At 45.6% G+C, this 18,379-nt stretch overlaps 1 protein-coding gene across 3 annotated transcripts in view; it reads right to left on the bottom strand.

Annotated features, from left to right (window-relative positions):
• TMEM38B (transmembrane protein 38B) overlaps positions 1-18,281 on the bottom strand; it is a 746,713-nt gene extending 728,432 nt beyond the window's left edge. For all 3 annotated transcript variants that reach the window (XM_069630825.1, XM_069630828.1, XM_069630826.1), the window contains exon 1: positions 17,947-18,281. In XM_069630825.1, coding sequence (XP_069486926.1) covers positions 17,947-18,055 — 109 coding nt within the window. In that variant the 5' untranslated portion in view covers positions 18,056-18,281. The remainder of the gene's footprint in view (positions 1-17,946) is intronic.
• Positions 18,282-18,379: the final 98 nt, after the last annotated feature.

The following is an 18,379-nucleotide window of genomic DNA, read 5'->3' on the forward strand; positions in this document are numbered from 1 at the left end:
CCTGTTCAGGGAACCCGGTAAAGGAGCCCGGTTTGGCGGCAGCCATGGAGCTAACAGCTCCATGGCTGCCGCCAAACTCGTAATGAGGCCCTATGTCTCTACTTTCTCAACACACAACACCAAAGCGACATTTAGTTCTATTCCTATCACAATTGTACCCACTAGCCTGGGATTTTTAGAATTGATTGTCAGATCCCTATTTCCTCCCAAATATAGTTACGATACAAGCTGCACCAATAACACTAGTAATTGTAAAATTATTAATGGATCTGAAGCCACAGGTGCTGTAAGAAACCTGAGGGTATTCTCCCAAGCAGACCTTGCAAATCCCTTATTCAGGTGGCCAGGGGAGGGCTGGTGCTCTCAGATCCCAATCCCGTGGGTGGATGAGCGAGGGAGGATCACCTGGGTAGGGGAGCCCGGGATTATGCTCAGGGGAATGCCAAAGGGAGACGCAGTATTATACCGAGGAGAAAGAAGTATCTGAGGTTTTCCTTGGTTATTCCACTTCTACCTGCCTTCCACCTAAAGAAGCTCCCTTAATAAAATCAAATCACCCCTACACCTGTGAGAAACCAACTAGGATCACAATCCCTGTCACATTCAGAAACCATCTCTCTCCAAATCCCTGTTTTCCTGTTTTCTATCCGACTACTCCTAATCTTTCCTCTCTATGTCCCTTTGACCATCCATTCCCGAACACCCAGTCTATCTTGATAAAACATTACAGTTCCCACAGTCCCCCCTGTTCATTTTACGATTCCGGTTATTCCTGTTTACTTCACAAACCCTACCAATCCCGTTCCTCTTATCAATTTTCGAACGCCCAGTCAAATGTAACCAATAACTACAGTTCCCACAGACCCGCCTACTCATTTCACAAGCCCTACAAAACCTTCCCTCCTGATATCCCCACAAACCCTAGTACGAGGGTTATGATTCCAGGTAACACCTCCTTCCCTTCCGAGCCTGTAGGATACCTGGAAACTCTATCACCCTCTTTTTCCAACCCGAACACTTCTTTAAATTCTCACAGACAATGGACAAATGCAAAAAACTGTTTACTTGACATGCTCCAACCCAAAGGTCAGGCCGAGTCAGGCAATTAACCCAAATCACACACATCTGAAGGCCCTTTCTCGTCCCCACAGGGATATAAAGGCAGAGCAAGAGAGCACGGTACGAGCAAGGCAGACTGCACAGCGAGACTGCTAATCTACCACAGCAGTTCAAGAGAAGGAGAAAGGTGGTGAGAATCGAGGGTGTGTCAAGGCGAGAAGCGACCTTGCCCTTCCCAACCCAAACCTGTGAAACCTTCAAGGAAGAAAACATAAGCTCGAGGACAATAGCTTTACAGTCTTGCAGCAGATGTAAACCGTACACGGGGCCTGCCTACGGCGATAAGCCGGAGCGATGGGGAAACTCCTGCTACAGTGGTACCACCCTTGACTTCAGATACAAGGAAAGCCAAGTGGTTCATCATAGCTGGTGAGTCAATGGGAGAACGGATAAGAACCGGGCTGTGTTGAATAAGTCACAAAGTGGCATATTGAAAAACTCAAAGACTGTAAAATTGTTAAAGAAAGACCAGCTGCGGAGGGGACCGGCGCCACGTGGGTGCAGTCTAGAGAAACCCAGGTTTATCCCATATTGATAAAACTACAGATACCAGAAGGCTGTAGCAGAGCAGCCAAGACTGGTCAAAGTGGTAATACACGAGGTCTAGCAAAATCCCTGTAAAATCGAAAATGTTTGACCTAAGAACTGTAGAGAAGCAAGGGAATTGAATCCTGCATCGAAAGCAAGGAAAGTGAATTCTGCATCGAGAGAAAGCAAGGAAAGTGAATTCAGCAGACCTTCAAAGCAAATGTGAATGTGAGGTTGGCAAGAGTGAACCCGGCAGAGGGATGCTAACGAAAAGGGACAAAGTCTGTAAGTGCCGTAGTGAACTGTGTGGTAAAAGTTGGATAGTGAACACAGCGGAAGGATGCTGACGAAAAGGGGGCAAAGTCTAAAGTCCCAAGAAACAGTGCTTTGACAAAGGTGAACCCGGCAGAGGGCTGTCCACTAGAACTGTTTATAAAGACATTTAAAATTGTGAACAAGAAAAGCCATAGTGAACCTGGTGGAGGGAGGCTGAGAATTGAGAGGGGTCTGCGCCCAGAAGATGGGGACCAAGGGGTGAGGAATCCTCATCCTAAGTGTCAAAAGCATACCAACTATCATTTGTTAACCCTTTAAGTGCCAAGGGCGAGGTATCTCATCCTTGACTGTGCACACGCAGTGCCAAGGATGAGATAGCTCGTCCTTTTTGGCACCTTGTTTTGAGCGATCCCTGCAAAGCAGGGATCGCTCAAAACTGTAATACAACCCCTGGGCTATGTGAGGGGGAGGTCCCCCCTCACGGCCAGAGGGCTGAATTACCTTCAGTTTCACGTCCGCGTGCGTAATGCATGTCGGTGTGAAACTGAAAGTAAATTCCCCGCAGCAGCCATTTTCGGCTGCTGTGGGGAAGACAGAAGGTAAGAGACCTTCTTTGTCCGCCTCGATCTCCGGCTGTATTTCAAGCCGGAGATCGAGGCGGGTATCATTGGAAAGGGGAGATTCTCCCCTTTACGATCCCCATTGTGTGGCATTGCTGCCCGCGGATCGGGCACAGGGCGCGCGATCCGCGGGCAGCAATGCCACTGGATCAATACAGATCCGTTTGAGACGCAGGGGGAGTGGGGCCTGCTTACTAGGTAAGCGGCCCCCTCTCCTCGTGGCCCCAAGGCATGGGGCCACAGCGGCAGAGACACCTGGGGGCAGATGGTCACTGCCCCCAGGGGTGAAAAGGGGGGGACAAAAAAATAAAATAAAATAAAAAAAATAAATCGAGGGAAGGGGGAGGTGGGAGGAGGTTTGGGGCCCTAGCGCCCACTAGACTACCAGGGATTTAGCAAAAAATGGTGTCCTTGGAAAGGGGAGGGTCTCCTCTTTCCAAGGACACCACATATGAGGCATTACTGGTCACGGTTCGGCGCAGAGCGCTCGATCCGTGACCAGCAACCCACTAGACCACCATGGATCCGTTTGTGAGGTGGGGGAAGGGGGCTACTTCAAGAAAGCAGCCTTCTCCCCCGACCCGGCCCCCAAAGCATGGGGGCACATGCATGTGAACCCTGGGGCAGATGGCTGACCATCTGCCCCGGGGGAATGGTAAAAAAAAAATGAAATTATGGGACAAGGGGGTGGGGGAAGGGGTGGGGGTGGGGGGCCACTAGCCACCATGGATTTTTTACTGAATGAAAGGGGGGATGCCCCCCCAACCGAAGTAGAAAGGCGACACCCCTTGTAACCCTCCCTGGGGGCAGATATCTGCTCCTAGGAAGGGGCATCTGACCCCAAGGAGGGATGCTTGAGGTGCCCCCCCCTATCTGCCCCCAGGGAGGGTTGCATGAGGTGGGGCCCTCCATTTGGGGTAGGGGGGGTTGAGGGCCACCCCCATTGCAGTACATCATTCGCTGCCAATTTAGGGTGGCCCTCAGCCCCCCTAAAAAACAGCCTGTGAATTTGTATTTTTTTTTTGTTTACCCAACTTCACTTGGTGCAGATGGCCACATTAGTGTGGCAATCTGCCCCCAGGGTGCTCAAACCCTACTGCCCCATCTATTGGGGGGCCTGCCCCACCTTTTGTGGTGGCCCCCTCCCCCCCACCCCAAATGGCGGGGGGGGGACACCTCATGCTGCCCTCCCTGAGCCTCCTAGGAAGGGCTGCATGATGTGCCCCCCCCTCCGTTCGGTGTGGATGAGAAGAGGGCTGCCACAAATGGTGGAACAGGCCCAACAGTGGGTGGGGCAGTAAGGTTTGGGCACCCCGGGGCCATATTGGCACACCAATGTGCCCCTCTGCACCAGGGCAAGTTTCGCAAACAAAGAAAAAATGGAAAATGGTGGAACGCTTTTTAGGGGGGGCTGTGGGGCACCCCAAAGGGTCTGGGAAGTTTCTAATGGGATGTGGCATTGACCCCCTTGCCCCCCAACCGCAATGGAGTGGGTGCCATGTCATGCAGCCCTCCCTGGGACCAGATATCTGCTCCTAGGAACGGACGCCTGAGCCCAGGACAGCCCCCCCCATTATCTGCCCCTGGGGAGGGCTACATGAGATGGGCCGCCCCTCCAATTTGGCCATGTGTGGGTTCCCACGGGTGTCCTCTTTTGGAAAATGCATGGGGTTCCCTGTTTTCCATGCTGGCTTCGACGGCCTAGGCCCAAATCTGTAGGTTGCCCACATGAACAAAATGGGCAGCGGCGAAAGGCTTGGGGTGACCAGTGGGTTACCCTTTTCCTTTTGCGCCCCCGGTAGGTGCACCCACACATGCGAGGTACCGTTTCATCGGGACACCTGTGGGAATGTGAGAAGGTAGGCCATGTGGTGTTGGCGGTGTGTTTCGGTGAGTGGCCAGAGGGAGATGTCTGAGAATTGTCTGCATTTCCAACCAATTTCAGAGACATTTCCCTGTGTCCACTCACCGAAACATGTCGCCACCAACAGATGTCATACCTTCTCGCATTCCCACAGGTGTCCCGACGAAAAAGCTACCTCACATGTGTGGGTGCAGCTATCGGGGGCGCAAAAGGAAAAGGGTAACCCGCTCGTAACCCCAAGCCTTTCGCCACAGCACAATTTGTTCATGTGGGCAACCTACAGATTTGGGCCTAGGGTGTCGACGCCAGCAAGGAAAACGGGGAACCCCATGCATTTCCCAAAAGAGGACACCCGTGGGAATGCGCAGAGGTCTGACTTGCGCAAAGCGGCCCAGAATTTATTACCCAGAACCCCAGACAAAGTGAACATTGTGTTTTTTCCCCACCAAATATCACACTTTGTCGGGGATTGTGGCTAATAAAAACTGGGGCAATTTGCGCAAGGCAGACCTCTGTGGATTCCCAGGGGTGTCCTCTTTTGGAAAATGCATGAGGTTCCCGGTTTTCCTTGCTGGCTTCGACACCCTAGGCCCAAATCTGTAGGTTGCCCACATGAACACAATGGGCAGTGGCGAAAGGCTTGTGGTGACCAGTGGGTTACCCTTTTCCTTTTGCGCACCCGGTAGGTGCACCCACCATGTGAGGTACCGTTTTCATCGGAACACCTGTGGGAACGCAAGAAGGTAGGCCATGTGTTGGCTCCTGTGTACCATGTTTGGCTTGTGGTATTGCTTGTTTTGTAAAACACTACAAAAAATGTGTGCTCTCCTAACTGCAAGAGTCGGGGGAATGTAGCGGAGCATTGCTTTTCTCAAAATTCATAGAAGCCATTGCCGTTCCAAGCCAACCATGTCCAACACATACCTTTTTTTTCAGTCATTTTCCTGCGTTTCCCCCAATCGATTGCAGTCTCCCCTACCTAGTTGTTGCCTGACCTACGCAAATCACCCCTTCCTAAACTTGGAATTATGCCTACTTTTCAGAAATATATGCCTTTCTGTCCCCCAATTCGGCTTTCCTGCCCTTTTCTTCCATTCCATCCATGCATGTCCAATTGGCAAAAATGGCCAAAATCGCCTACCTCTCACAAAACGGTTGATAACCACATCAAAATAATTTTTTTCCATTTCCACTCAACCTGTTCTTGAAAGCCAGGAAATTGGGGAACTCAGCACAGCAAACCATTTGTTCCTGGCTCTTACAAGGAAAAAACCACAGGCTTCTTTGTACATCATTTTATTGGCATTTTTTGAAAAACCCCAAAATTTTCGCCCTTTTTGCTTATTTTCTCTCACCCCCCTACAGCAACCTGGGATTCCTGGGTGGCGTTACGACCGCCTACATGTGGGGGAAAAAAAAAGGAGCCAAATTTGGCCGCGATATCTCATGTAACAAAAAAGTTACAAGCCATTGAATGGCCACATACCGAAATCACCAGAAAAGGCTCTGGCACTGGGGAGAAATACCCATGGCACTTAAAGGGTTAAAGGAGCTTTGTTTTTGTTGTCATGAGTGCATCAGGTCCTCTAAGGCAAGAGACTTTCAGGAGAAACAAGACTTGGCCATCGATGGCCCAGATAGCTGAAAGCGGAACTGTCGTCTCTTGCTGGGAAAAATCGAGAGTGCACTGTGCTCCAAGATCCAGCCTTACCCCGTGCTCCAAATGTAGGGAATGGAGACCCAGGCTAATGCATCCTGACATATTGTATTAGTTGGAAGGATTGGCAATAGATTTTTCTTAGTATAGGCCCTTTTATTTGACACAACGCCACAAGGACTGCTTGTTGACGCTTCCCATCTTAGATGTAGGTTCAGATTAGGCGTTTTTCCAACCTGCATACAGTTTAATAAACACCCTTAAAATGTGATCAATTGTGTCTTTCCTTTCTGTTGTCGCCATGAGTTTCTCACAGCGCACAAAAACACAAACAATGAGGGCAAAATACGACCCCTATCATGGGCTTGGCTTACATGCTATAGAAGATGTACCCCATTCAGAACCGTACAATAGTTGGCATACGGACATGAGCACTGTGGGGAGAGAGAAAGCGAATGGGAGCTTTTATGTTTGTTCATTAATACCACATGCATCAGGGACCCTTAAGGGCTCATTGCCGCACAATGTACCCATTCTAGAGGCTCCATGTCTGATACAACTAGTGCTATGTAGGATACGAGGCACTTTCCAGGCACACAGTGTAAGGCTCGAAGTGTCGGACCCAGACCAACTGCAGTGCAACAATAATTCCAAAAGTATCCAGTGTCTGCCGAGGCCACATTTAGTGATACAAGGACTCAAATATGTGGCAAACAAGTGGCATGATACAATGCTGAGTTGCATGGCGGGTGGATTGAAGACTAGGTCCTGGCCCATGTAAATACAGCATGTTCACCATTCTGGACTGATCACATTGCAAAACTATCTTGGATAGAGGCAATGGAGAACCCCGTGAAAGTGGACTTTGCTTTTACAATGAAGGGACTGCTTCTGCGGGGGCCAATGAACGTTGCAATTAGACCTTGCTCACTCCAGACCTCAAGAAAGGCACAGCCGCAGTGATGCACTATTACTGGGTGTGAGGTTAGCAGGCATACTTGCACCTCCCACCATCATGTAGGGGTTACTGTTCGCTCGCTCCACTGCACTCAGCACTGCTTGTACTACCAGAATACCATCTCCAAGGGGGGCCGGCGGACTCATCCTCACCAAAGGCAGGTTCCACCTCTGATGTACCCACTAGGAACCCATTGCAAGCCCCCAAGTTCCACATCCTTCCTGAAAGCAAAAGAAAAGTTTCGGCGAAAGAAGAGATCTAACTACCTATCTCGCAACTCATGCGAGATACCGGATGAGTACAGGCTGTTCAGTGGCACAGAAACATTTGTTGCGGCACTGTTAGTGCCTGGGGTCCAAGCAGCTGCTAACACCAAATGGCTGCAAATCATCTGCTGGGACCTGATACAGCTGGCAAATGACACTGAAAAAGGGTCCAACGCCATGAAAGTCGAATTACGGGTCCTTAGATTGATGACATTGCAGAACTGATATGTTCTTGACCTCCTCACTGCGATGGAAGGAGCCGTGTGCAAAAAGATCTGAGATTCCTGCTGCACATTCTTGCCTTCTAACGATGCAGAGAACGGCTCCCTCACGCAAAAAATAGGGGCGGTACACACCCTGGGAGTGCGCATGAAGAAAGAAGCTGGAAGGCAAAGTGAGGACTGGTTTGAGAAAATGTTCTCATGGATGCCCTCATGAATGGGAGCAATAGTGAAGATGCTGGTACCCGTGAACGTGTTCATGCTGGCTGTCTTTTGCACCTGCCAGTTGGGCCTCAGATGCTGTGCCAAAGCACTGCCTAAAATGAGGGTCTCAATTGGGGTATCGAGTTCACTTTGTGGTACCACAGAACACGGTACCCAGACACATGCCACAAACAAACCCTGCATGATCCGCATTGTACATAGTTTGCACCCCGTGGCACTATCACCACAAGATCCTGAGAACTATACCGAACACTGGGTTGATTTAGCTGGAGATGGGGGATGTGTATATATACAGATATATCTTGCAAACCTGAAGAGTAGGCCAAGTCCGGAGCAGGTTTGCTGTGCAGCGTGTGTAGAGCACAGGTACCTAAGAAGGGATTGCAACTACATTTGGAAGCAAACAATGTGGAGGAATTAGTTAATGTAAAATTAACAAAAGGGTGGGATTGGAATCTCAACCGCACACCAAGGGAGGAGGGGGAAATGGGGTGTATACACACGAGAGTGTATAATATAATTGTGTAGTGCATGCATTAGGAGCTATAGCAAGAGCCCTCATTCTGTCGAAACTCGACTATTGTAATATCCTCCTGGCTGGCACTGCAACTATCAGCATCAAAAAACAGGTCACTCAAAACAACACCTTAGGGCAAAACTAAACATACCAAGAAAAGAACATATCACTGTAATCAGATGCAAAGTGCGCTGGTTACCGAATCAGGACCGGATCAATTTCAAGACAATGGCAATCACCCACAAATGCCTTACTAACATAGCTCCCAAATATCTTACCAACCTGCTCACTCCAACCCAAACCACCATGCCCACAAGCTCTGCTTGAGCCTTCCTACTCTCTGAAATTCAAAAGAACCAAAGCTGGGGGACACAGCTTCCCAGTTGTGGCAGCCAAAGGCCCTACCTCTAGACACCAGACACCAGAGCCGACCCTTCCCACACCTCATTCCACAGAAAACTCAAGGCCTGGTTCTTCACTTCCAAAGAGTAGCCCTCCTTGCCCCAATGCTTACAGTATCATCCCTACACAGTACGCTGCTGTAAATACATCTGCTCTACTTCTTTTGTAAGTTACTTAAGTGAATGTAAATTTGACTATTTACCTACGGGAACAATGTATCCGTAAATAGCTTATGCCTGTAAATATGCTTAATATGATATATGCCAAACCTATGTTATCTATTGTTGACTATGGTAACTCCTGGAATTTGTATTTCCTGCTCTCCAGCGCCCAGTTATCCACGGGTTTGGCGCGCTTTACAAATGTTAAATAAATAAAATATAATAGAGGCGAGTGTAGACGCCATCTTGGTTATTGGCAGCCATTTTTATAAGCAGGCACAGGCACGACAAAAGGTACCAAACGTGTTAAGAGATTTGCATGGCCCATATAGACATAACCCCCCACCACCAGTAAGCTTCGGCGAGTTACATACCACGGCACCAGCCAGACCCAGGCCACCGGCCATAAAGCTGTAAGACCCCCAGTAGATCAGAAAGAAAGGCTATATTGCCTTCAGAATTGGCTCATGTGATTTGTGCTGCGAGGCGCTATGGAGGGATGAATTTATGGCTCAAAGCAAGGGTGGAGAACCTTGGAGGCTGCTGGCGCATCTGGGAGCGAGTGAAGTATGCAAGTTGATATGACCTTGGCTCTCCCCCTGGGCCCATCTCTGTGTCTGCCAGGTGCACCATTACAGCGATAGAGTAGCATTGTTTTCAAAATAAGTAATTGCTTGTTAGGCCTGTTTTATTGCGGATGACGAGCCCAGCAGCACCCACATGGACGGAGACGGACAAGAAGGTTGGGACGAATGGCCCAGTATCCCCTATAGAGTGGGCCATCCATGTATAGGGTCGCTCCAACCAGGCTTGCCGGTTGTTTGTTGCATATGATGACGGAAGTGATGATGCCAGACATCCTTTTAACTTGCTGCACATCCCCAATTTGCCAGAACGTTCATTGGTAGCAGAGTTCTTTGCTGATGCATTTGTATGTTGCAGAAATAAAAATACTTAGTGACTTGGGCTTTTTTACCCTAGCGGGTTGTATTTTTTTCTGGAGTGAGCGTGCTGGGGCGTTCTTTCAGGTTTCTCTTTTTATGTGAGCCATGGTTTCCACAGGTCAAAATGTCTAACAATTCCTGCAAATTTGTGAAACGCTGTACACCAAGTTAAAAATGTTCTCATAAATTAGCCCTATGAAAACCTGAAAATGAATCTAACTACTGTCAGAAAATATTATGTACCCTGCACAATTCATGAATACTGGGGCATATTATTGAAATATACCTCCACAGAGTTCCCTTACAGCCCATTCATTTCAGAGCATAGCTGGTAAGGGATGTCCCTAAAAGCCTTTCAATGGCTATTAGGGGCTTTATTAGTTCTTGGGACATACGTCTCAATTCACAGGGATTCATAGTTCTCACTTTTGGTTTGTCTTTTAAAGGCACAGAACTGGTAGGGACAGCAACAGTTCCAGGCTGCTCTACCAAGCAAGCAAGCTCTGCTCCCAGTGTGTCCCTTACTTGCTTTAAAAAGCAATCTATTTCAGCTGGGACAAGGTTACTGGATCAGGCTCCCACTGGAAAAGGCCTTCATTATGGGGATTTCTGTCAGCTAAATCTATGGTGGAACCCCCACTCCGCACTTCGTCTGTTGGACAAGCTTCCTTTGTCTGCAGATTTCCCATGAATTCCCTCATTTCGTGTGTTTTTCCCCAGTAAATAATTGATAAACGCTGCCCATGCAGTTGCACTTGATGCAGAGTTTCACCAACAGATGTCATACCTTCTCGCAGGGTTTGACAGGGTTTCTGGTAGGGTCTCTTCAGATACTGACTCTCTCAATTATCCCCATCCCCTTTATTTTGATTGGTCCAATGTATTTTTCATGTGACAATGGCAGATGTACCCGCTGGCCATCTGGAGTTGTGATCAATTTGGACTGTTGGAGACCTATCCCATTATGGAGGCCTGTATATTCGAAACCGCAAAAACATTCTGCACTCGCAGATGTCCTTCATGTTCCAATAACTTGTAACATGAGGAGCGTATTGAAATATGTAAATTAATCATTTGCACATATTGATATATCATGTGTATACTTTGCATAGTTCAAATCTGTTTTCGATTTTAAATCAAGCAAAGCATTCCAAAGTTCTAATAGCCTGTGATGTTTGTTTGTTTAATCATTTGTAATGCGCTCCAGACCCAATGGTATCAGGGAACAGCAGTTAAAGGATATGTGAAGCTTAGTTACAAAGGTTACACGATGTAAGCATGAGAGGAACAGAATACAGGACAAGGAAAAATCAATTAATACAGCATGGAGAATATATAAAATCTATATACAAAGTCTGGATCATATGATTACACTACAGGAGTGTAAGTCATGCATGAGTGGGTCTTACTGATGTGTAGGCTTGAGCCGGTTAATGTAGTTGAGTCTGAAATTCAGGTTGGGTTGGTCTTCTCTAATGTGGCGCGGCATTGAGTTCCACAGTTGGGCCGCTTTGACGGGGAAACTGCATCCACCAACTTTAGAAAGCTTGAGTCTTGGGATGGTGAGGCAATTGGTGTTGGGTAGTCTTGTGGGTCTAGTGGATGTTCTCCTGTGGAATCTATCCGTATGGTAGCTAGGGGCTGCATTGTTCAGTGCTTTGTAGGTAAGAGATGCAGTTTTTTAGCTGGATTTTGTTGTAGGTTGAGAGCCAGTTATTATGGCGCCTAATTGCGGATATGTGTGATCTTCTTCCCATGCCGAGTGCTGATCTTAAGGCGTTGTTTTGGAGGATTTGTATCCTCTGGATGATTGATTTATTGGCGCCAATGTACAGGGCATTGCAATAGTCTAGCCTGGAGAGTGTGAGGGCTCTGGCTAGGATAATGCAATTGTCATCAGATAGAAAAGGTTTGCCGGTTATAATGGGCTTGCAAGTGTAAGCGGTGGCGGAGGCCATGGAGTTCACTTGTTTGGCAAAGGAAAGAGTGGAATCTAGGTAAATCCCCAGGGTCTTCAGCTCCTTGGCCACCTTGATGAGGTTGCCGTCCATTATGAAGGATGCATACTCCTGGCCTAATTTCTTGAGGTTGGTAGGGGAACCCAGGATGATGACCTCAGTTTTATCATCATTCAGGCAGACACTGTGGGTCGCCATCCATGCCTGGATGATGAGATACTCTATTCACCAATGCCAAATCCTTGATGTCACCCCCCGGAAAGTGGGAGGAGAATCTGAGTATCATCTGCATAATTAGTGTAGGTGATACCCAGAAGGTCCAGATCGTCGAAAAGGAGCTTAGTGAATATATTGTATAATGTAGGGGAAACACAAGAGCCCTGGGGTACCCCGCACGTGATGGGGATAGGGTCTGCCGCTGCCGAGGGGGAGAAGACCCTCATAGTCCTGTCGCTCAAGAAAGACTCAATCCACAGTATGGCCTCTTTAGAGAAGTGAATTATTTTTTGATTTTGGTGGAAGATAAATAAATCATTCACTTTGTGTTTCTGTTCTGTGCATGGCCTGTTTCAATCAAAATAAATTAAAAGCTTGTTTAGTCGCCTTGAAATCACAACCCATGACAGACACACAACAGATGTTCATTAATGACTCTGCCTGAGGCCAACAAGCCGAGAATGGCTTAGAAATCTGGTCGTTTGACTTACTAAAAAGCATATCCTGTCCTAATGATCTAGCTTTGCCTATAAACTATGAGACAGCACAAAACTGGGAATTCGCAAAATGTAAATGCCCGATTTCCTTGTATTTTTTTTTTTAAGTGTACCATAAGCTCTGAATATCCCATCTTTGTGTTCAAGTCGTTTCTTTATCATACCAAAGAAATGCACATGACTTGAAAATAGAAGGCAATGCTATGGTGCAGTTTTACCTACTTATAATTGGTAATTAAGGCCTTCTCAATTTGTCAACAAATCTATAATAAAACACAGTGAATATTACAATACAGGCTTTTGGCCATTTCTGTAGCATTGCTGCGCAAAAAGAATACACTGCATTTAACCATTTGCTTAAAGGTAGTTCTCTGAGATGTACATTATGAGGATCAAAAAGCATGCACAATAAATTTTCTTTAGTAAACATGTGTTTCAGTTACATTAAATAAACTTAAAGCATGCTTCCCATGTTTTTTGTGATTAGAGCTTCGACTGCTGACGCATAACATGTTCCTTTCTTATGCAAGCGAGGCTCGCATTACTGAGGCAAAGTCCTTCATTTGCCTGTTGAATGTGGTGGAGCTTGCACCTCTCTAGCCCATGCAGTTCATGCTCTATGCAAGTGGTACTTGAACTGTTGTGTCGCATGGCTCATCTGTTCTATGTGAGGTCATTTTGCACTGTTCAGACCCATGAAGTTCCTGTTCTATGTGAGGAAAGCATGATCTACAGACATCCATGGCATACCTTATCTACGTTAGTAGAAGAGTGTGCACTCCTGCACATTATGTTGTACATATTCTTTGTGGGAGGAGCTTCTACTGTGGAGGCTTTTTGCTTACCTGTTCTATTGCTTTACCTTGCACCGATCCATCTGTTCTACACAATCAAAGTGTGCAGTGCTGCTGCTGATATTCACCTTTTCTGTTTTTGTGGGAGAAACCTACAATATTCCTATTCAGACTGACCAGTTTCTGTGTGAGTGAGGCAATACAAAGCTTATGCTGCTGTTGTGCAGATTCTTTACATGCGAGGGAAGCACTCAATGGTGGTGGTGGTGGTGTTCTGTTTATTTGTGATATGGTACTTGTGCTACTGCACCATGTGCTTGGTTAATTGTGAGAGAAACGTTATATTCTGCCACAATGTTGACCACTGTCGCATGATAAGGATTTCCTTACAGTTTTTACTTTTTTGAATGCGCAGCCTGGATGTTTTTACTCTCTTGCGAAAGAGAACTCTATTTTACTCCCTTCAGATTGCATTTAATCTTCAAGTATAAAAACAGGGAGTAAAAAACTCCCACCTCAAAATATTACCTGGAGCAATATGCAACACCACACAGAGGCCCACAGCAGAGGGGTCTTCAAATGTTAACATGTGTGCAAGTCGTCAGTACTTTCTTGCTAATTTAAAAACCGCTCTGTATGCCATTAAATTCAACAAGAAGCTTATTGAAACAAAGACATCTCATGGCCTGGATGCTTGAGCATCGCTCAACTACCAACTGACATGCACTCAAAGCAAACTACAGCTCCAGCCTATGCCATTCAATTATGAAATACATTCCTCTGGATCAGAAGCATTAATGTAATGAGGAATATTTCAACAAAACACTAGGTGCTTTAAATTTATAGGTAAATATATCTTCTATGCCAGACCTCATTTTTCTTAAACATTTGTAAGTGAAAATAAAACAGAATTTGGAGGTAGCTTTGCTGTTTGCTACAGAGGTATAAGGTCAAAAATGTATTATTATTTTTGTATTTGTATATGGTTTGTTACAAACCTTTACAAAACATAAAACGGAAACATAATGACAAAAACAAATTGAACAAGCATCACACAGACAATTATCAACATGCTAAAATGTTTTACAAACAGTACAGTTGGCATATAGTGTAATGCCTGAGTGAACAATAGATTAAAAATGACTGTAAAATTCATAGCAATGACATCAAGTCTATACAAAGTGAAGACACCTTTCAATTACTAATTCATTCCCAGCACAGCAGCAATAACTAGAGATTTAGACCTTCCTTTTAAAATCCTTTCCAAAAACATTGAGGCTGGAGGTTATCAAGGTGGTGGACATATTTTGCGAAAATATAAAACTCTAATAGGTATCAAGTCGGAACACCCCACACACAAATAAGTGCTCATGGGACTCCACTTTTCCTGCTTTTTTACAAAAAAAGCTCTACAATTACCGTTAGGTGATTGTATTAAACAACAAGGCAGCTGATTTGCTCTCTTTTCGACATAGCACAGTTGGCGAAACTACTAATATACATTTTCTTTTCTGAGGCAGTAATACAGTCGTCTAGCCACAGGTTTATTTTTTCACAGCAAGCGGATTGGAAATTAAACCTTCTTTGCTTGCAATTATCTTGCCCAAAAATCAGAACAATGTTCAATCCATGAATTAAGAGTCAAACAAGAACCCTGTGATGCCAACATAGAAAAATCTGACTATAGAGAACTAGGCACAAGTGTTAAAATGTTGGCATAGAGCGTCAGAATTCTCCTCTCAGTCTGTGCATGAATGTAAATAAGGGCCAATTCAAATTCAATTACGGAGATAGGAACAACTTCAGGTAGCTTTAAAAAACAGTATCATAAATTGCCCTCAACTCTGTTCCAGGGAAACTTTGGGTCTTTTAATCCTGGTCCGTACGTCAGGGCAGGAATAACCTTAGCCGTATAGAATTTTATGATAGGTAGCAATGAACATTTCCCATATATCCAATTTGCTTTGCCCATCTGTACAGTTTGTGGGGTCAGATATTTTATATTGATTGAATGACAGTGCTTTTGCATCATTGAAAAGCCAAGATATCTCCACAAGGCCACCTTCTCCAATTCAGCATTATTAAAAAGGTACCATTTAAACTTATTTGGATTTCATCTTTTGGGATTATTAATCAATATTTTCGTTTTTTGAGAATTGATCTCAACATCCAAATCCTTGGTATAAGCAGCAAAAAAGTTGATCGAACTCTGCAACCCAATCCTGGCCTGAACCAAGAGAATAGGAGGAAAAATGTCATGTATATTGAGGTTGCAGGAAACATCAGCCATGTATAATTTGAAGAGGGCCGGAGACAGAACGCAGCCTTGGCATAAGCCTCGGTGTGTCTGGATGGGGTCTGTTAGAGAAGCTCCCCTGTTCAATCTAATGTGGACCGGCGTTCGGAGTTGTAAATGTATTAAGATGTCAAGTAAAGATCTTTGATATCCCCAGGCATTCATTATTTCCCCAATTTTATCCCGATTAATCTTCTCAAAGGCAATAGTTATGTCGATTAAGGCCATATAAAGTTGTTTTTTTTATTCAGTATTGACTGCCTTTGTAGTAGATGGGAAGTGTCCAACCTCTTCCTGAATGGTTCCTAACTAAAATACCAAACTGTTGTGACCATACTACTTATTCACGCATTTTTTTTTTACTGGAAGCGTCCAGTAGAGATATTGGACAAAAGTTGCTGGGGTTCCTCCTATCGCACTTCTTACATATCGGTACGATATGGGCTGATTATCTCCATAAATAAATGTTAGAAATAATCAAAGAGCAGAACAGAATTCTGGTAAAATATAGATATATCATACTTACAAACAGACTACATAAGTACCCTGACCTCAAGCCAAAACCTGGTCCATGTTCTGTGACAGAGATAACCTGCAATCAGACTCAAAAATATAGAGAATGGGGCCTCTTCCAAGACCATGATCATGCATGTAACTAACAGCTATGCATCAATATTCTGCCTAACAAACCAAAAGTATCAAATATATAGGGCAAAGCCCAAAACAATTTAGATGGCCTAGTGCGGTAACACTTCCTAGAGTAAAGAACTAGCTTGTTGATTATTGATAACAAAGAAACATACTGTACTCAAAATAAAAAATGTATTCAAGTGTATACTTTTGACACCAAACCTAATTGGACTACATTAAGCCTTGCAAATTGCATCTAATTCAATCATACGCCTTCCCTGTATCAACTTCGATCATTGTTGCTAATGGTTTTGAGGCTAGTTCTGTTATAATCAAAACGAGAATGCCAACAAACCATCTGTCCCGATAAATTCAATTTGACCATCACGGTTCATCAGAATGTGCCAATATTGTGGGTAGTAACCCTTCCAAGAAGAACTAAAAAGGTTACTAAACATATACAGAAGAATACCCCCTTCATCTGAATTTCTTTCTTCTGAGATACTTGAAAGCTTTCGCTCCAGAATGTTGATACATGTGTTTATGATGCGCACATGGTCTTTAACACCATTTATATTCCTGAACAACTGATGACATTGGTACATGGTAAAATATTAATTTGTGTGCATACTTTAATGGTTATTGAAGGCGTTGGGTCGTCCCACTAAAATTCCACTCACTATCTCGTGTCTTCAAACAATCAACGTACATATAACCAATCTCCAAGACAGCACTGTCCTTTTTTTCACACCTCTCTTTCCAGGACCATTACCATTAATGCACCTATTTTTTAACACTGAGTTTATATAGAAAGTGTGGCACAACAGGTCTAAGACAATTCATTACTGTAATGTCAACTGTTTATTGTCATCTTTGGTGGTTATCTCATTTCTGTGCTAGATCACGTCTATCCCACAACACCAGATGACCCAATGTGCCCTACTAAAGGTTTTCCCTCTTATTTTACTGTACTCTATTGTACTTCAAATGCTAACTCCCATGTACCAGTCACTCTCATTAACCCACATTCGTTTATACTCTCTGGTCCAGGACCCGACTGATATGCAAATGGCTATTTCGCCTCTGTGAAGGGAGCAATGGGTTAAAACGTGGTCGTAGACCCTCGCAAGTGGAAGAAATTCCATAGAACAAGTTATATGAACCGTGTTCATTCTCAGTGGAGGGGTTCCCACACTCTTGTTTACTCCTCCCAACCCTGATGACCCCTTTTTTAACATCTCTATTTTTTTATCACAATCACTGACCCCTGACTATCCAAATTAACCCTGTCTCATCTCACTTTGCCCCCTTTTACCTCTGCTATAAACTCACTCTGCCTCTTAACTACCTCGTTCCCTTTTGTTCACCGTACATTTCTTAAATAACCCATCATCGGCATTTACATACAACTCCTTTACTAACACACCTTCAAAACCTCATCGACCACCCTCACTTTCATCTACCCAATCCTTTCCCTGTTAAACCTTTTCCTTAACCATGAAAAGTATCCCAATTCCTCTAATTAGAAGGACATTGTATATACCCACATTCCATATTCCCCCAACTCTCCCATTCCCCCTTCACATCAACTCCCATCCTCGCCCTCTCATCTATCCACTTTCGTCTATCCCACATCTTCTATTTCCGACCCACTGTCAGTTACTAGCAGCTCTCATTCATCACTACACAGTACGACTCATTTGCATACTCAACATCCCCCCCACCCCCCGGCACCAGGCCCCCCTCCGACCCCTTTTTTCCTCTCCTCCCCGTGAATGGCCCGAAGTACATCCTCACCTGGCTGCTCCCTCAACGTCATCACGGAAATCAGGTAATGCGCCACCTCGAAAAAGGGGAACATGGAGACCTTAGAGAAGTGCAGGGACACCTCGGACAGGAGCTCCATGGTTGCCTTCGCACCCTTGGATGGTGGCTGTAGGATGGACAGGCAGCACGCTCTTGCGTAACACCTGGAGACGGGATGGAGGGCTCAAGTGTGCCGCAGAGTGACAGCCAACAGCTGCGGTGCGAGCCCTCTGCCCAATACTGTCAGGAGCCTCGCGCCCGGAGCAACCGCGGTCGCAGTACCAGGCGCCACCACTGCTTCCGTACACAGACCACACTGTTCTTTATTAGAATTCTGGGACAGATCCAGCGTCTCGGAGCTCACAACGAGAAAAGTCTGTCCAGCGGCGGCCACCGTAGGCGGCTTTAGCACCGGCCTGGGTGA

This window comes from Ambystoma mexicanum, chromosome 6q, assembly GCF_040938575.1.
Source record: "Ambystoma mexicanum isolate Mex_15411 chromosome 6q, UKY_AmexF1_1, whole genome shotgun sequence".
NCBI lineage: Eukaryota > Metazoa > Chordata > Amphibia > Caudata > Ambystomatidae > Ambystoma > Ambystoma mexicanum.